The following is a 20860-nucleotide window of genomic DNA, read 5'->3' on the forward strand; positions in this document are numbered from 1 at the left end:
ACAACGTCCGGCTGTTTTTTGGTTGCAGCCGTCATTGTTGTTTGGTGGGTCCAGGCTGGGGATTCGAACCCGCCACCTTAGGTGTACATGGCTGGTGCCTTAGCCGGTTGAGCTATAGGAGCTGAGCCGGGATTACATCTTGTAAGTAAAATAGCATGTGAAGATGATAGTCTATAGTGAGGGTAGCAAATCCTTAGTCCAGGACCAATAGAGCAGTGGTTCTCAACCTGTGGGTCGCAACTCCCCTGTAACAATGAAAATACACTGCAGCATTAGGAGGGTTGAGAACCACTGCAATAGAAAGATATAACTTCTTTTGCTTGTATAGTGTTGACATTGTGAAATTAGTCACCAACATTTGAATATCGGAAGGTTTCAGACATAACGTGAGGTTTCCATGTACTTTTGAAGGTTAAGTATAATATCTGGCCACAGGGAGCCTATACCTCTACATGTCAATGATACACTGGAACTAAGTGCCTGCCCACACTGTAACAGGTGCATGTGACCCCTACAGACTAATAGTGCATGGGAACCTTCAACACAGAGCCATAGATCACAGCCACCTGCCATCATCCTGCACTGCTACATTCGCAGCTATGTCTCTATCAAAGTCAAGAAAATTGCAGGGAAAAAGCCCTGTCTCACCAGCGCACTTCTTTCATTTATATCCCCTGCTCAGCCTCTGTGGGCATCTGAGTTTGAGCCAGACATTTTATAGCAATAGAAAAAAAGTAGACATGTTTAGAAAAGTTTAGCTACTATACATATGATTCACAGGCACAATAAATGTTTGTGAATAATAATCAACAAAAATGGGCAGTGCCTGTGGCTCAAAGGAGTAGGGTGCTGGTGCCATATGCCGGAGGTGGCGGGTTCAAACCCAGCCCCGGCCAAAAAATTGAAAAAAAAAACAAAAATGACAGTGACGGGAATGAGGAAATTACCTTCTTGTTGAGAGTCTTCCACCGCGTGTTGACATCGTCCAGGTCTCGCTCCAAACCCTGAGTGCTGGTGTTTTTAGCAGCACTCTGAATAAGGCCTTGACCTAACCAGTTTACATCTTGCTGTTTAACCTGCAAGGGTTCAATCTCTTCTTTCTGGAATACCTGAACGTGAAAGAGCAGTAATTACATGAATTATATTTTCTAGCAATCACCAAATGCACAATAAGCAACTATCAATTATTTCAGAGGTAGAGATAATTTTTGTTGCCTCTTCACAGGGTATAACTTTATGAGTAACAGTAAGTATAAGTTCATAGCCTATCAAGAGCACTCAGGAACATCAAAGCATGATGGTTTAAGTCTAAGAGCAATTAATCAGATTACTTATAAAACCAAGAAGAGAGTATGTGTGTCCTCTCTTGACTGCTTCATAATCAAAACATGGGGAATTTCCTATGTTCCAATTTAACTCTTGCAAAAGATATACAGGAAACGCTAAGGACTAAGAGGGGGCCAAGACGAGCCTTCCTGGGCAAGGCATCTCTGCAGGCTCCCATCACGATGGCTGCTGCTAGGGAGCAACTGGAGGTGGAGAATCATCAAGAAGATGAGGCAAGCCCAGTGGATAAATACATGGCTTGCCAAGGGCACCAAAGTACAGAGACAGGAAAAGGAAAAAGACCCAGGTGTGTGTTACAACAGTACAGACCCCACACATCTAACCCCTCAGTGCCTATCAAGGTGCCCAGGGGCTTGCAAAAAGTATGGCGACCTCACCCCATGGAGCTGATCACACACATCCCTGACAGAGCAGCTTGGCTTACTCTCAGGTCACTGCCAGTGGTTTCCTAGTACTGTCTCCACCACTATCCAACCCATCCTACTTCCAATTGTCCAGGACTGGCAAAGCCTCTAACACATTAGATTAATACGAAGCTACATGGAAGCAGAAATATCCCTTTCCTTACAGTGGCTCTAAGCTCTGGGCGTACCATGGTACCCAATGATTATTTGCAAAATTAATATCCGTATCAGTAAAGAAAAATCCTATTTCTCTCTTAGCTGGATGACATCAACCCCAGCCCAGATATTGCCGGGGTAGATACATTGTGTCTTTCACAGATAATGTAAATGTTTTTAACATGAGGCTTGGAGGATGCCCGGAGGAAAATCAAGTGTTTTAACTAAGGAAGGAAAGATTCAGATAGTAAAGTAACTATAGTTTGGGATTCTGGGTCTTATACTGAAGGGCATTATAAAAATATACCAATGATTAGACAGTTATTCAGAATGTATGGAAACATAAACGTAAATACTAAAACAATACTTAAGAAAAACTTACAGGCATAGTATGAAAAATAATTTTGAAAGATATAGAGACTGCTGGAGGCAAACTCTTTAGATTCAGGTCCAAAGCCTAGTATATAAGATACTCTATGTTACTATATTAAGTAAGTAAATTTAGGAATAGCAAACAAATTAATGATTGCTTCCTCTGAAGTCCCCTCTAAGTAAAAGCCCAAGATACTTCTTTCATAGAAAATCCCTATAGACAATTTCCATACTGGCTAGTTGTTTTTACATAACAATACTAAATAAAAAAATCAGTTACGCATAATCAACTAAATTATGAGATTCTCCCAAATTAGTGAGAAACAAGTTTTCATAATTCTTCAGGAAGGTATAAGTCAAAAGAAAGTTGCAACAAGGCAGTGCAGATAGATTCTGGCATTATGATTCTATTTCTTTTTCTATGCCAATTCTAAGTTACTACTTCTAGAAACCAACAGCTTTAGATATGTTTTACCACTCACCCCAAAGTAGGGAATATAAAGAAACTGCTACCTTTTTACTCCCAGGAACTTGCATGATAACTAAGGATTCAGAAAAATGTTTTATTCTCACTGTCAGATGGTTTGCAAGTACAAAAAAAAAAACTAATAATAACGTTCTAGTAAACAGTCTTAACCGCTGAGCTTGGCTTTAAATTAATTTTAGAGTTCTTTATCAGAGCAGATCTAGGTGAGTGTGGCAATTTTCAAGGTGCCACAAAAATATACTAAGTATTAGAAAAGGTAACTAGTAGAGAGTATATACTTGTAAGATTTACTTACTATCTATGAATAAACTGAAAAATCCTTTGCCGGAGAAAAAATACACTGGTGAGCTTTTAAATGAGCGTGCCATTTACTGCATGCATAAGGAAAAGGCATGATGGATGATTATTCCATAGATTGAGAAGAGGAACTTTTCTGATACTGTCTAAATCCCTTATCTCTCAGTGGTAACAAAATAACTTTTCCCCCACCAACACAAAGAGAAGCTTAAAATAAAATAAAATTACCTCTGAGGCAAAATTTACCCAAAGAGTTTAGTAAATGGACCCAAACAGCGGAACTTCAATCTGAGTGGGAAGAAAAAATTACAGGCCCAACAATGTCTACTTATTACAAGGCTGAACCCTTTACTTTCTTACCTCATTCACTACTCAACAAAAAGTCAGGAGCTATAATGCCTGCAAAGTACTACACGGTAACTCTACCCTCACATGCAGAGCTCCTGAGAGAAATTTTTCAGCACATTGAAAAAGTCCTTAAATTATGTAGAATACTTCACAGACCACAACAATATAATATTGTGTTTGCACTTTCATGACTAAGCCTGTTGAAGCTTAATAAATCCAATATAATGACCCGTAAGTGGCAGTGTCTTAAACCACTACTTGGGTAAAAGCCTAACATTAACATAAATTCACAGTGGAGGCATTCTAAATGATGGGGAACAGCCACCCTCTGTGCAATCAATAGCAGGACCCTACACAGCTGGGAAGAATCAATCCTCCCTAATTAATGTGTTATATAAATGACCGACTTATCAACAAGTGGCATCTTTCAGGGTGTGAGTCAAACCCCCCAAATTGGAGGCCTAAATCTGATCATTATTAGAAACACTGGTGACCACTCTGAAACACAACCACAAACCTCTGACATTACAGCGTCTCCCATTTCCATGAATTACCTGAACCGACTGGAAGCCATTGCAGACTGCATCCAGCATGCCTGCCTGGGCCACTGTTTTTCTGGGCTCTGCTTGGTTTCCTATTGGTATGAATTTCAAGGAGCACTTCATATGGATCGCCTCCAGCTCCTGGGCAGGAAGGGGAGCCTCCAGGTCTTTCGATGTGGTGCTGAATCCTTCTGAATCATACTGTGTCATGAGTGACACATTTTCCACTAAATTGGTGCTGCCACCATCTATGTCATTCTCCCCCAGTGCTGTGTGACAGAGATGTAAATCCTGAGGTGAATCCTTCCTAAGCTCCCTACTGTGTGCTGTGGTTTGAGATTCTCCTGCTCCCTGTGTTTTCCCCACTTCTCTGAGGCTGGAAATGTGCTCAGTGTCTCCATTTCTTGGCATAACTAATGGATCGTATTGAACAGTACTCGCTTTCAAATCGTTCTGCAGGCAACCATGTTCATCATGGATTTCTCTTTGACGATTTACACTGTTCACTGCCTCAAGTGGAGAACTATCATGTAAAATCATCTTGAAATTTTCATCAGGGCGGACACTTTGACATGAAAGCAGTGGGATCTTCTGTTCGCTAATTGAATTCACAGAAAAAAATGGTCTATATTGCTCTGTTATATGAATGTCTTCAGAAGAAGACAAACTTCTAATGCGCGGCTGGTCTCCAGTTAAAATGCCTTGTTTTTCTTCCCTCTCTGCTGGAGGACTACATAAACCAGAGTCATCCTCCTCTGAAGTTAGGGAATTGGTACCCCATCTGTACTTGCTGGCCTTGGCAACAGTATCTGACATATCAGTAGGTTCAACAAAAGAGCTTTCACTTTTGTTTGCATAATCCATAAAATTGGCTGGGACAAACATTCGCCATGACCGTCTATGCTCTTTCTTTTCTGCGTGAGATTTGGCTTTGGGATATCCTGGGGTTCGAATGATATCGCTGTTCAGTTTGAGTGCATCAAAGATCATCTTTTCATCTAGTTTGTTAGCTTCACGACCTCTCACCTCAAAAACACTGGAGGAAGTAAGGGCACCGTTGGAGCATAAAGAGCTAACATCCAGTGTTCTGTGACTGTAGGGTAAAGTCCGCTCTGTAAAATGCCTGGAAGACAGGCTGCCTTTTGAACCAGAGTCTATCTGTTCATTTAGTCTAACAGTGTCATAGATTGACCGCTGCGGGACGTAACAGTCTTCAATGTTTAGGTCCTCCTCTTCTTCCCCCTTCCCACATGGGGGATTCTGACGTAAACAGTCTGGTCTGCTGAGTGGCTTTCCCATTTTGCAGACAGTTAAAACCAATATTGCAGCTCTTGATACAGAAAATAAGAAATAAAATAAAGCATCTTTCAAGAAAGTATGCTTCTGAATAGAGCTATGAAGTGTCTTCAGCGTAAAGACTCATGTTCAAATAATCTATGTCATAATATATGAGGTGTTTCAGGTCATCAGCAGTGCGTCAGTACAAATCCAACTATCCTTTCACCTGGTTGATTTTAGGACAATTTTTAAAAATAAAGTGCATCCAGAACAGAGAATAGAAATCCCCTTTGTCCACCTCAGACCCTTGAGTTCCCTTTCACACACTACAAAACACAGGGGGGGAAAAACCCCACACAAACACACACTTAACAGTGGCTCAAACACTCAGAACATTCCATTGTCAGTCCATTTCCCTTTTTAGTCTAATTTTGCATCTGAGATTTCCAGATTAAAATTTCCAAATGAGCAAGCATTTTAACCGGCTGACTGTTAATTTCAGCAGAGCTCTGGTTAACTGTAATCCACTTAAAGATGGCTTGCAGAACTCCATCTCCTTTATAAATAAACCATGTTCAGAAACTTAAAAAGGCAAACACAGAGACCTTGTATTGTTCAGATCAAGGCACAGAACAAATCTTCAGAGAAACAGAAGTCTAATGTCGTAAGAAAGTTAAAATTTTCTTTTACTCTTTTGGGGTAATGGTGGTGGAGGGAGTAGCTATAAATAATCTTGATTCAAAAGGCAGGTTTTCTTCCCATATTAAGCTTCTTCGAGGCAAATCAAAAATACCCAAAGGAAAAACAAATTGGACATTTTGGACAAGCCAGGGCAGTACAATCCAGCAGCCGTTTACAGTAAACAGAAAGCAAGGTGTACTAGTAAGCTTCCCTTAAAAAAAAAAAAAAAAAAAAAAAAGTCATTTCCAAAGATTCTTATCTGATCCTCCTTAAGAGGGCTTACTCCACCTGAAGCGACTGCAGCCAGGAACAGCTCCGCGGTTTCCTTAAGGCACCGGCAGGGAAATTCACATTCAGCTGAAAACCTGGAGACTCCGCGCCTTTGGAACTGACCAGCTGCGGCGGCCGCAGAGTGGCCTTCATTTCAGCTGGAGCCGAGGGAGGGAGGCAGCGGCGGAGGCGGCAGAAAGGGCACTCCAGCGGGCAGCTGCTGGGCTGCCCCCGGGCTGCTCAGGGCAGCGGGGTCCCGGGCGGGCATCCTCTCCAGCCCGGGCGCTTCCAGCGACGCCCTCTCTCTCCGGGCAGCATCTGCTTCGTGCCCGGGCCGGCCGGGCGCTCGCAACCCGCGGCTCGCTCTGTCACCTCGGCGCTACACCCTCCCGCGACTTAACTTCGCAGTCATCTTTCCTCCGACTCCGCGCCTGTTCCCGGAGCCGGCGAGCGGTTGCAGGGGGAGGTCCCTCGGAGCCGAGAGGCTGCCGTGCAACAGCCTGGCGGTGACATCAGCGCACAGCAGGCCGGGTCTGCGGCTGGGAGCCGGGCGGCTCCGGCCAGAGACGCTGACGGCCCCCGACCGCGGCGACGCGGGAAGGGACGACCTCGCCCCGGGAGCAAATCATTGTGTCAACGTCGAAGACGGCGCTCGTTTGATTACTAAGTGGGAAAAAGAGTGCTGGTCCCTCAGTTGAAACCACCCCCTTTCACGCTGAAGAAATCTGTTGTTTAAGCAATATCTGCGATGCAAAGAGCAGATCACTTTGAAGTCGAAACTATTTTGTCATTCCCTTTTAAAATCTAAGTTCAAATCTAACTGTTCTCCAGAGTAAGTTATTCCTACCAGCACAGGGCTCTGAGCACTGCTGACATTAATATTAGCAGTTACCAATAACCATGCGGGTTAATGCAAGGCCCGCGCAAAGACCCATGGTAGTAACTCACAGTGGATATTTAACAAAAGCACATCCACAATCTTTATCTACTGGACCAACATCCTTTAAAAAACAGTGTTTGACAAATTCAGCAAGCCAACTCTTAGCCTCTGTGGGAGAAATCAGTAGTTTCATTTAAATAAAATCTGCCTCGTCTTTATTTTATGGACTGTGTGACATGGCAGAGAAGCAGACAGGGTTAGGGATGAGGGTAGACAGTCTTCTGTCAGTCTCACAAAATAATCGTTTGAACACGAATCACGTCGTGTGGACCCCCAATGAAGAAGGCAGGTCTAGGAAAAACAATCCTACACTTTCTGTGATAATTTTACAGAAAAGGTGCAGGAGGAAACGTTTGTACCACTAATGAGAAAACATTATCTCAAAATTATTTTTATAAACCTAAGCGTTGTACCTTGAAAAAAAGTCTTTTCATAACCAGAACTCTTTACAGGCAACTCATCCATCTGCAGTCATGAGATGCAACTCAGCGTGTGGCCATCATCAAGTTGAAAATATAAGTATACAGACACATATACAGTGTATGGATACATATATGTATGGCCATGTATAAGGAAAAAATTCAATATAAAAATACCCATCAGAACCACAATATCAAGCCCATTTCTCCCGGTCAAGAAGTGAAATATTTCAACAAGTACTGGACTCTCTGGTGTTCAAGCAGATTATGTACTAGCCTGGGAAGTAGCAGACTATTCCCAAGTCTTATTCCCAACTGCCACTATCTTGACATGGAAGCCTAGACATATACCCATTAATGTTATATTAATAATAAAGTTTCTATGAAATCTGTATGAGTGCCTTTCTCTGAACATGTGAAGACCCTTCCAGAATTGCCCTTAAGAATAGCTTTAATTCAGTACACCTTAGACTCTAACTCTAAATCATTAGTACCTAGCTAATTATTTATTATTCTAGCCTTATAAAAAGCTAAGAAGAACCACATGTAACCTCATATTTGAGATGGGTAGTACATTTTAAAACTGCTTAGAGCAGTGGTTCTCAACCTTTGGGTGGCGACCCCTTTGGGGGTCTCCTGCATATCAGATATTTACATTACGATTCATAACAGTAGCAAAATTACAGTTATGAAGTAGCAACGAAAATAATTTTATGGTTGGGGGGGTCACCACAACATGAGGAACTGTATTAATGGGTCGCAGCATTAGGAAGGTTGAGAACCACTGGCTTATAGGATCCATCATAAGTCCAACCATTCAACATACGGTGCTGTCTACCAAACACCATGATAAGCACTGGAAAAATGACGGTGGACAGAGATACAGCCACCACTGTCTGACACAACTTACAGTAGGCTGGGAATATGAACAAGAAAATGGGCACAATGCAGTCTGGAAGTAAGAGGTGCTATGGGAAAATGCTGATTATAATTGTTTATATATATGCCATTTAATTACTGAATTCTTATTTAATTAAACTGATTTCAGCTTATTCTCATCAAATGCAAATGTGTACCATCATATTGGAATTTATGAGGATAATTTACATATATCTTTGTTACTTGAAATTACATTCCAAAGTCTTATCTGGATGATATACAAGAACTCATACATAGAGCAGAACTGGTTTATCTTTTCCTCCCAAATTGGGTTTATACAGCTACTATTAATGTTATAGTCTCTAATATTAATAAAATCAGGACATATTAAACTGTGTTCAATGTTAATCATATCAAAATTTCTTACACTTTTATGAGAAATATATGAATATGAGCAAAATTTTCCTGAGACAGTCAACATTATTTCACATATATAGTCATACTACTAAATGGTTCAAAATATAATTTTACTTAATTTACATAGGTGACTAAATATAATTCAGTTAAATTATTAAAGCAGATGATGTGGGGAAAATATACAAATATTAACTGAATTATAAACAAAACAGTGCCATTTTCTCATTTCATATTCTTGAAGTTTAATTATTTAAAAGGAAAAGTTCCTGAAAAATCTTACCACTAAGTGCAACAATTCATTTCATAGAGAAGTTAAAGACTAATTCTAGTAGGTGAAATGTGGATTTTTTTTTAAGAGTTGAAAGCCTAGAGGTATTAAGAATTTCAATGTGCAATCAGTGGAAAATATCCACGTAAATGGGGTGGTGCCTGTGGCTCAAAAGGGTAGGGCACCGGACTCATATGCTGGAGGTGGTGGATTCAAATCCAGCCCTGGCCAAAAATACCACAAAAAAATTTTAAAAAATTAAAAAGAAAAGAAAGAAAGAAAAAAAAATCCATATAAATGAATGCAAGGTTATCCATGAAAAGTGACTCAAGTAACTTCTGGTCCATTATCTCTAGAAATCTGGATTAGAAGCTAAACAAGAGACTTGTGTTTTGTGTCACAAGTACATAAATAGGCCGTAAGAGCAATAATTTCTATTGCTTTTTTTTCTAAAATAGTTAAGCTATTAGCTAATGAAACCAAAAGCATCCTTTAGTTTTCGTTTTGAAACTAGTAACACTTCGTCACATAAATGGCTAAAGGGTTTTCAAGAATATTCATCAGATGAATATGCAATGGCTAGTTATTTTCCTGGAGTATATTTTCTATTTAAAAGCAAGTAGAATATTCAGACTCCACCACAAAAGTCAACAAAATTTAGAAACATTTAATAGATTCGTTGACATTTGATGGGACTTGACCTTGATGTGAACTTTGGTTAGTATCTTTAATGAGCACTTGCTGTTCTAAGTGACTACAATGCTAAGACTATGACTTTCCTGAATCTTCAGTAAAGTTTTCAGGTCATAGTAAATAAAAAATATTCTATGTAACAGAAGATGATTCTATATATAAACCATATTAATTGAATTACGTGCCTATTTCATAATTTAATAGAGGTACATAAAATGTCTAAAAGCTCAATTTTATTTTTTAAAAAAGTCATCCAGCAAGCAAAACAAATACACACACTAATATTTCCATACAATTTCCTTCAGAGACACACCAACCAAAAATATGAAGCCATTTCTCATATTAAAACACTGACAATGGCTTGGCGCCTGTGGCTCAAGTGGTTAAGGCGCCAGTCACATGCACCTAGGGTGGCAGGTTCGAATCCAGCCCAGGCTCACCAAACAACAATGATGGCTGCAACCAAAAAAATAGCTGGGCGTTGTGGCGGGCACCTGTGGTCCCAGCTACTGGGGAGGCGGAGGCAGGAGACTTGCTTGAGCCCAGGAGTTGGAGGTTGCTGTGAGCTGTGATGCCACAGCACTCTACCTAGAGGGACAGCTTGAGGCTCTGTCTCAAAAAACAAAAAAACAAAACACTGACAAAAGAAAGAAATGAATCTTGAAATTACAACAATTAAAATAGCTGAAATTGGGTATGTGAGCACAAACATTTGGGGGGTATCCTGGTTCTTGAGAAGCTCCAAAACCTTTTCATTTAATTTACAACAGAAAGATTTACCTCTCCTATGTGGCTATTTAATGAAGAAGAGACCTAAATAAACATTGAAGAAAAAAAAACATCTACCAGTTGAATTTTCTTATCAAGAAGCCAATGTATAATTTTATACTACAAAGCAAATTCTTCTCTCTCTCTCTCTCTCTCTCACACACACACACACACACACACATGCAGACACACCTTTAGGCAACTTTCCACATTAGTAAAATAAATTATGGATGTCTCCTTTACTCTAAGGGAGGCCTGTGAAAATGCCAGTAGATACTAGTTTGGCTCTTTCTTGGGGGATCACTTCAGAATGGCGATACAGGTTTATCAAGTTAAAGGCAAAGCAACCAAACAAGTACCAAAATATCCTATGCTATAATAAATCTCCTCCATCTTAAATGTAGCAATAGACATTAAGCAGGGCTATGTGACATAAAGGGCCACAGCACTAGTCAGCAGCACCACTGGTAAAGAACTCAGGCTGTCAAGTTCCCTCTGACAGTCCTTTCAGAGAAGCATGGTATATTCTTTGTGTAATATAGGGAAAGGGGCATCCATCTGTTATGCCTAGTTTGTGTGGATGAGAATATGAGGCCTTCATAATACCACACAGCACATCAGCTCTAACTCTTAACAGCAAGGTAACAACGGCTTTATCTAAGTTTCCCCTGTTGTCAAAAAAATGGAGAACAATTCATCACTGACCTCTATATAACATGAATATACTTAAAAACTACTATTAAAACATTCTTTAAATAGTTTATCTTTAAAATGTGGTGACATCACACCGTATTTGTTCATTTAATAAATACCTAAATGAGAAATCTGTGTTCAAACTGCATGGCTTCTACAGCCCCATAAAACTTGGCATTTTAGCTTACCCAATATTCAAATAATGACACCCGGATTAAACAATGCCTTTACCTGAACCAGAGAAAATTTATTACAGTATAATTAGGCATGGGTTCTGGTTTCTGTCTCTGGTTTTAACTTGGCTTAAAAATCCTCTGCTCTTTGTAATGCGAGCTCCATCTCTACGTCATGATTTCTCCATTAAAATAAGGAGAAATAGTAAACCATCACAAGAATGGAGAAGCAAGAATCCTATGTACTCAATTCTGATATGAGGACAATTGATGACCTAGTTCATGGTGAGAGGTGGGGGAAAGGGGGCACAGGGAAAGGGAAGGAGGGGGGTCACAGGGTGTGACACACCTCTTGGGGACAGGACACAATTATAAAAGAGACTTTACCTAACAAATGCAATCAGGTTCCCCAGTAATAGAAAAATAAAATAACGAGAAATCTCCAGTTCACAAAGACTTGTACTGGAGATACGTTCATCTGTGGGGGCAAAATTAATTACAATTGGGGGAGCAAAAGAGAGGCCAGAAGTAAACAGTAAGCAGGTTCTGAGATGAGACTTTTTTTTACACAGAGGTGGGGCTGGATACATCCTACACATCAGTAGGATGTGACTGCATGCATTCATGAAAACATAACGTTTCTTTGATCTTTATTGAAATTAAATCAATTCAATATGGTGATAAGGATTACTTCATGATGATCAGAAGACCTGATTGGCTGTTAGTGACATCATGGAAATTACTGAGATGGGTTCCCTGTATACAGAGTCAGAGACATGTCTTTGATAAATAAAAATGTGGACGTATTAATATTACTTAATAACTAGTTTAGATTTGAATTTTTTCTTGAATTAAGTGTCTTCGAACAGGAGGCAAGGATAGCGAGACCACCAAAGGGGCTTTCTTTCCCCCTGACTAGAGAGACACAGAATCACTCTGCTATTCAATCCACCAATTTGTAAGTGTGCACAGAATTTAACTGTAATTAAATTAATTAAATTACAATTAGAGAAGTGTTAAGTAGAAAGCTGATACCCTGACTTATCAAGAGCATAGAAACACTTCTCTCCTCAGTCATGTTAGTCTAAAGCTTAGTGTTTAGAAGTAGAAAGATGTATGGGCAACAGAACTTACACAATCAAAATAGTTAAAATAAAAAGGAAACAACTCAAACTAACACAACACCCATCTAACTGCAGAACGGTTTTCACTAAGAGTTAGGACATTCGTTCAGAATAGCATTTGCTTTTTATCATTATGTTTGGATTGGTATCTTAAACATGAATTTTGTCCTTCTGAAACTTAAATATTAATTGCTGTTTCTTAGGTTAAATTGTAGGGAAAAAAATGGAATTAGGGAAGTCTGTCTTACCTGGTTTAGATCATCTCTTATGCCCCCTCTCAATATGTGGCCCTCCTACCCCTAACCAGGTAACAGCTATTACTAAGGTTCAGTCCTGCTCAGAAGGCAGTTTATTTTCGTGTTAAAAAAATTTATCATAGGATTTTACCTGTCACATTAGGTTAAACTAAAGCTACCAGATAGATTAATGTCAAAAAGGATTATATTTTGAAGTTAATAGTGAAAATAAACCCTTCACTGTTCTTTTCTGCTACGCTGCTAGAAATTATAACTAGCTTTTCACTCAGTACAAATTATTCCACTTAAAAAATTTTAAGAAACTTTCTAAAATGTTACATTTTTAGTTTAACAAACGGCTAAGGCCCAAACAAAAAATAAAGTAAGTTCTGAATTAAGTAAACAACTTAACTTACTGCTTTAATCAAGGAAGTTATAATCTCTAAGATGATGAACTGTTTGGTCCCATCTCAGTAGGGGCAGCGGTGGCCGTGACTGTCACCATCACCCTCGATACTACCGCGTCCATCTCAGTAGGGGCAGCGGTGGCAGTGACTGTCACCATCACCCTCGATACTACCACATCCATCTCAGTAGGGGCAGCGGTGGCCAGTGACTGTCACCATCACCCTCGATACTACCGTGTCCATCTCAGTAGGGGCAGCGGTGGCAGTGACTGTCACCATCACCCTCGATACTACCGCGTCCATCTCAGTAGGGGCAGCGGTGGCAGTGACTGTCACCATCACCCTCGATACTACTGCGTCCACATACCATCAGTTTCTAACACAGATCTACCCACGTTTATCTCATACTTCTCATAGCAACCAGCTTGACAGAATACTTTCCTCAAGTGGGTATTCCTTGGTGATTCGGATTAAAATGAACACTGGCTGTTTACTCAGCCTGCCCAAATTAGGCTAGAGCAAAGATGAAGTGAAAATTCCCCAGAAAATATCAGATGTGACACAGGACAAATAAAGTTGACACAAAGCATTGCATTACTTCCATCAAAACATCAGGTCCTGACACACACTACCTGTGTGACCCTGGGCAAGTCACTTACCCTCCCAGGGCCTTGGTTTCTTGGGGAAGAATAGCATGCACTGTCATGACTGTTAACAGGATTAAAGCTAGAAGAGTTTATAATAGTGTCTGACCCACAGTGAGCCCACAATAAATGTTAATTGTTGCAATTACTATTTTTTTTTTTTTTTACAATAGAGACACACAAATAAACAGAATTACTGGTTGTGTAGGTCCATCATATTCTTGTTCTTTTTTGACATGGCAGTGGACTATATTAAAGGCAGATGATTTCGCCACTTGAAAACATTTTTAAGTCACTGGGTTTCAAAACACTGAAAGTATGTCATGATATTCTTTCATATTGCTGAACTTCAAGGAAATCAATTGACTCCTTCTAAATAATCAGAGAACAGACAAACACGCACAGCAGGCTAAATGGTTTATTTTAGCAGAAATGATCACTCTATTTTTCTTCACAATCAAATAAGAGATGTCTGTTACTATTAATGGGAACGTTGCTTATTTGGTGCTTTTTAGTTTGCAAGACACTCTCCATGCAAAGTGGAGAAAGCGCCTCCCATCCTGCCTTCTCTTACTTTCAACCCCACCCCCAAGAGCCCCATTTTCTTCCCTGTACACAAAGTGGAAGGTATCCAGGACCAGCAGCACCAACTTTATTACTCTCCCCATTTTCTCACAAGTAGGCAAAGCAGTGAAGAGGAACGAAGACCTACTCTTTTCTCTACATAAATTCACAGAAAACCTGGAGAAATCATAGTACGTCACAGAAGCACTTAACATGATTAAGTTGCATCAGTATCAGTACAAAGACTGGTTGGTTACTGTCATTTACGCTTTAGATCGTCGGGGTTCTATAGAAAATTTCAAACTTTATTGATGGAGGAGGTGTCACTCCCAAGATCTCACTTTGAAGCAACGATTGCCACATAACTGCATTTTTCTAATAGAGGATTCGCTTATGAGAAATTTTTATTTTACAAGTCAGAAATGGAGTTTCCTTCATCTTCAAAAATCAAGATCTAGGCTGGGCATGGTGGCTTACACCTGTAATTCTAGCACTTGGGGAGGCTAACGAGGGTGGATCCTTGAGTAAACATATGGAAGTAATTATCAGTGAAAATCAAGCTGGGGGAAGGAGGAGGAGAGGACGGGCAAGTTCACACCCATCAGGTACAGTGCACACTGGGTGAAGAGCACATGGATATGTACAACTTTGACTCAATCTGTACAAAAACAAAGTATGTAAATAAACCATGTGCCCCTAACATTCTGACATTAAAAAAAAAAAGTGCTAACCATGGATATCTCTAAGAAAAAGAACATATAAGAAGTATTAAAAAACACAAATTCTACTTTTATTTGGTCTAATGTTACAGTATGCCTCCACTGGTAAAACACAACTTATAAACAGAACAGGGGACTTGGCAACCCCAAAGGTTTACACCACTTCTATGCATTTGAATGCTTGGTATTTAGGACCCCCTGTTTCCACGGATGAACCCATCTCTGTCTTCTGTAGAGATGCAGCTCCTGCTCTGACTATCATAAATAAGGCTAAATACGATGACACTGAAACTGGCCCCCCAGTTTCATCTAATGTTCCAGTCATCAAGTCTCACTGAGCGCTATCAAGGGTAGACATTTCCTTACACAATCCAATCAAAAATAATTCACTCCTGACATTCTGGGCATGAGCCCAAGATCTTTGTTTTATGAAACCAGGATTGTGATATGGAACTCTACAATGCCTTTAAAAATATGAACTTTTAGAAGAAAAAAATTTATAGAAGACAGTAGAAGAAATTAAATTAAGAAGGCTGAGAAGAACTATGTAAAGAGCAAGGGCAGTAAAAGAAAATAATTCATGATTTTTAAAAAGGCTGGGAGAAAAACATCTGCAGAATTCAAAGCACAGCTCTGGTCTCTGCAGTTGGCCACTGTGAATGGCATCAGGCCTGGACTCCGTGATGTCAGCTTCAGGCTGGCCTGGGACCTGGTCAAGCACCCTTCAGCCCTCATGAAGACATCTCAGGCCTTATCCCCTGAGGCCTGAAATCCCCAGTAGGCATGAAACTGCCCCACATGCCTGGATGTTGCCCCCATATAAAGTTATTCAGGCTCAAATACTATGTGACAGTCATATTAGAAGGTACTACAGTACAGGCAATCTCCTTTCTGTACAAGTAGAAATTTCTTTTACAATGAAAACACTTGGCAAAAATGAAGAGTTCCCTACCTTGAAGACATTAAGCTGCTGATTAATTGTCTCCGTTTCCATACCAACAGGACCTTGTGACTCCTCGTGTTCTTCAGCATGCTGGAGAAGCGTAGAAAACTCTTTCAATTTGCTGTAGAATTCTTCAAGACGCTCAATTGTCCCTTCAACCTGCTCCCCTCTGGCTTGGGCTCTATCCAGTAACTTGTTGCATTGTTTACTCAAAGCCTCCAAGTCCCTTCTGATTCCAATGAGGTCAGGAGACGTTTCTCCCGTGGCCAGCATCATCTTGCAGGTTTTATTGGCATTGTCATTGCTTGCTATGAGGGCTTCCAGCTTCTTCAGAAAGGCTGTTATAGCCTCCTTTTGCTTTTGCAAAGTTTCTACGTCTCTCCCCACTGGAGCCATGCTATCGAGTTCATCATCAAACTCTGCAAACTGAGAAAACATTTCTCGGATGGTATTCTGGAAATGCCCAATGCCTTGCAGCTTGGTTTCTAAGAACGAACACTTCTCATCAACTTGCTGACTTATTGTACTATGTTCTTGTGCTAACGTTTCTGCTTGTAATAAAATGTCGGAGGTTCCCTTTGAGTCTGAGGTTTCTAGCACAAGGTCCTGTGCGAGTCTTTGGGCCAGTTCTACCTGAGGCTTCAAGGTCTGAAGTGATTTCTGCTGGGTCTGCAGCATGGTCAGGTTTTTGTTACTGCACGCCTGGGGTCCTAGGGAATCATGGATGTCCAGCTGTTCCTTTGCACACTGAAGCTGCCTGTGAGCTTCTTTGGAAACTTCTTGAAATTCCTTAAACTTCTGAGCCATATTCTCCAGGGTGAATTTCTTACTGTGAAGTTGTTCAGTGACCATGTCCACCTTCTGGATCAGTGATTTATTCTCATCTGTAACAACCTCCTTATCTGTCTCACAGACACTGAGCAAGCTATTGGCTATGTTGTTTAGTAATTCTACCATACCGAAGTGCTGGTCCATTTCCTTCTGCAGAGACTTTAATTTGGCAATAGAATTCTCAGTTTCCGCAGGATCCAAGCAAGGTTTTACTTCCTCCAGGTCATTCTGACATTTCCCTATCCACGGCCGAAGAGTCTCCACGTGCTCTTTATACTTGAGGGCTTTTTCCAGTGCATCTTTTAACTTGTCTTCTCTTTCTTTCACCTGCTTATTAAATCCATCCCAATTGGTTTTAATAGTGTTAAGCTGTAATTGTAAGGCTGCCTTCTCAGGCCCTTGTGTTTTTAATAACAGATTTTCACCTTCTGCAATGGTTTTTCCATAAATATTAGACTCGGCAGTCAGAGTTTTACTGAAGTCTTTCTGATCTTTAATTAATGATTCTAAGACATCGAGTTTGGCTGATATTGGATGAGACCTGTTTTGCTCTTCTTTCTTGGTATCCAGCCAAGCCTGAAAATCTCTAGACATCTCCTGAAATTGGTGAGAGCTTGCACAGGCTGACTGAAGGTGCTGGACATGATTCTCTGAAAATAAGATTACAGACAGGTTTTTTTATATCAAAATATTAACCTAATCTGTGAAAAGCCAAAAGAAAAATCTCTGAAAGAACATATGGAATTATCTAAAAGCAAAGGCTCTTAGCATTGTAAGAACAACAAGTGAACTGAAGTCATTGATCAAGGGGGGAGAGAAGCAAGAAGCAGGCATGATGAGGGGGGAAATCAAAGATTGTGGAAATTTGTAAAAAATACACAAAGGTGAAGGGTGCAGCCACACCACGCAGCACGTGCTCTGGGAGTGTCTTTTTCATTCCAGTACTGGGGAGTGACAATTATGAAGTCCTTGGCTATGTTAATAAATAATCCATCTCTTATCACATAGGACTTTTTCACTTCCGTGACTTTACATATCATAGAGCCAACATAACGTAGCCTGTAAGAACTGCAGAGCTGCAAGCCCCCAGGCAAATGACTAAACCTCTACGCCTCATTTCTGCAACTATAAATTGGCAATATTAACAGTAGCCGTTGTGAGGATTAAATGAAAAGTTCTTAGTTGACGGTCTATCACACATAAGTGTTCATATTAAGTAAGACTAAGAGTGACAGGCCAGGTGCGGTGACTCACACCTACAATGCCAGCATGCTGGAGGCCAAGGCAGGTAGACTGCTTGAGCTCAGGAGTTCTAGATACTATCTCTACTAAAAATAGGAAAACTGAGGCAAGAGGATCACTTGAGCCCAAGAGTTTGAGGTTGCTGTGAGCTGTGATGCCACGGTACTCTGCCTGGAGCAACAGAGTAAGACTCTGTCTCAAAAAAAAAAAAAAGATAATAGCCAATAGGTCTTTATTATCAATATCATATTAAATGAAGCGGTAGGTATGAAATGGGTGCTGTGATCAATAAATAAATCAAACCAATTAAAAAACATAAACTGAATATTTATGAGGTACATGGCCTAGACACTAGTGTTACTTTTCAAACAGAACATACAGAGCTACGAAATGCGTCTTTCCCGGTCAGGTCTTTCTGAATTCTAATAACTCAGTATCGCTGCATCTGACAAACATCAGCATATCTGCCCCAGAACTACGGTGGCAGCAGGAGAGCGAGGAAAACAGTGTCAGATGCTCCTCTTTTACGCGTTTCTCTAGATGAGTTTTCTATGACAACAGTTAAAGTAAATCAGATGATACAAGGATACAAAACCTTTTTAATAACTATTTCTCTGGATTTTTTTTTTTTCTGGCAAAATTAAGACTATGTCACACTATGAAAATGATTCCATCTTTTAAAAACCCATTTGGGATATCCGAAATTTCAATGAGACTTCATTAAGTAGATTTTGCCAACAGCCCATTCTCTGTTACCCATACAGAATGACCCTGCCACAGTGTGCTATGAACACACTGCGGCCCTCTGGGCGTGATATTCAGCCTCCTTCTCATTTATGTTCTCAATCAGGCAGACTTTCCTTAGGGTCCTGCATTATTGGCAACAGCTTAAAAATAGGCCATGTATCTGCTTCTGACCAGGAAATATACAGGTACTAAAAGGAGACAAACCTGCTTTTTGTTCAATATCTTTAAATGATTTTGAGATGCCATCTAGTTGCCTGCTAAGTTCTGCTTTCAAATATTCTTCTTTCACCAGTGCGGACAAATCGTCACAGAGCGCCCGGGCCACTTGTATCTGCTTCCTTTCCTGCTCTATCTCCTGCTTCAGTTTCTGGGCTGTTTCCAGCTGCTGGTTCATAGCATTGGGCTGTGAGCTCACGGCCAGACTGCTGCTAAGTTTATTATCCAAGTCACTCAGTTTGTCGGAAAGGCTTCTCAGCAGGCTTTGATACTGGGTGCTTTTAACAATGGCTTGGTCAATCCAGTCACATCTGTCACTCAATTGTCCTGTGAGGCTATCCCATTTTTGGGTCACAGCTGCCAGTTGCTCCTTCACAATCCCATGTAAAGAAGGGTCTTCTCCGGGCCTGCTGAGAATGCCCCGACCAGCTGCCGTGAGCTGTTCATACTGAGGTTTCCGAGTATCGAATTCTTGTAGCAGAATCTAAGGTAACAAGGATAAACGCACAAATCGTCATGTCGTTCATTATAGAGAACACAGCGTTCAGTGTCCAAGGCAGACAGAAATGATAATTATTTACCTAGTTTTTGTTTTTTAGTGACCACTTCCCTAATTTTTATTTAAAGGGCAGTATAATTAACTTAAATCCAAAGCACAATGGTGTTTCACAGAGATAGTATCTTGTCTAAACTAATCAGACCCTACTTGAGGGGGGAAAAAAAGAATAAATATTTTTGGAAATAAGGGCAAAATGAAGAAAAATAATCATGTACAAATTTTCATACACAATGGAAACCAATGTCATTGGACAAGTTTCTAGTGCACTAACACCAAGTTTGCATTTTCCTACTCAAGTTTTTCCCTTTGGGAGGATCTGGACTATCCTATACTGCATTTTACATTAAAAAAGATGCACAGTGATAACCGTGTTAGAGCATGTTAACCCATGATGCATTAATTTACAAAGGTGTCTTTAACATAAGACTGAATGATGTTCAAGGTCTTTATTATAAAGGTTTTAGCCAACAAGTCATGTTGCTCAGAATGTATAGGCTGAACACGATGCCTTATTCAATGAAGGATCCTCAAATTCCTTTAGTGTAAAAATTTTTATTTATTTTTTATTTTCGATCTTTATCTATATTTTATTTATCTATTTTGGGGAGACTACCAAGATGAGAAGCAATTATTTCTCCCCAGATATTTATTTTTATCTTTTGTTTTCATTCTCTTCAGATTATGGATATGAACTAGAACATGTGACTCTGACCGAGACTTAATGAACCAGCCTCCCTGCTCTGAAGCCAGTACTCTAACGTGAGAAAAACTGACTGAAGCCACAGCGGAGCTTTCACTATTACACCTCACTTACATTTCAGGGATTTTTGTTCCCTTGTGGATTTATCTGCTTTGTAATCAGATGAGAGTCTAAAACTCAGGGACTGGTTTCAGGGTCCCCCTGCTACCCTTATTCTTTGTCCCTTCTTATTCGGTCTTTCTCTCTTCAGGACCTTACTGTGTGAGCTTTACAAGTTTCATTATCTACTACCACAATCAAAATGAATAAAACATCAAAGGAGTAATTTCTAAACAGTAAAAAGCATATGCTAGCTTCTCATAAAAATATTACTTAATCACATTAATACTTCAAAGAAGACCCTTTTTAACAGGGTCTCTACCACCCACAGTATGACTGAAATACTCAGGGGCTTGGCCTACTCACAGGCTCCAGGGCAGTACTCTGGGGTCCTCAC

The 20860-nt window shown here is 40.2% G+C and overlaps 1 protein-coding gene across 8 annotated transcripts in view; it reads right to left on the reverse strand.

The window, feature by feature from the left end:
• Positions 1-20860, reverse strand: part of DST (dystonin) — a 480961-nt gene that overhangs the window by 81679 nt on the left and 378422 nt on the right. For all 8 annotated transcript variants that reach the window (XM_012805072.2, XM_012805073.1, XM_012805074.1 and 5 more), the window contains 3 exons: positions 19094-19589; positions 16079-17550; positions 948-1109 (listed from right to left, as the gene is read on the reverse strand). In XM_012805072.2, the coding sequence (XP_012660526.1) occupies positions 948-1109; positions 16079-17550; positions 19094-19589 (2130 nt within the window). The remainder of the gene's footprint in view (positions 1-947; positions 1110-16078; positions 17551-19093; positions 19590-20860) is intronic.

This window comes from Otolemur garnettii, unplaced genomic scaffold (assembly GCF_000181295.1).
Source record: "Otolemur garnettii isolate 467f Iridium unplaced genomic scaffold, OtoGar3 scaffold00035, whole genome shotgun sequence".
NCBI classification, from domain to species: Eukaryota; Metazoa; Chordata; class Mammalia; order Primates; family Galagidae; genus Otolemur; species Otolemur garnettii.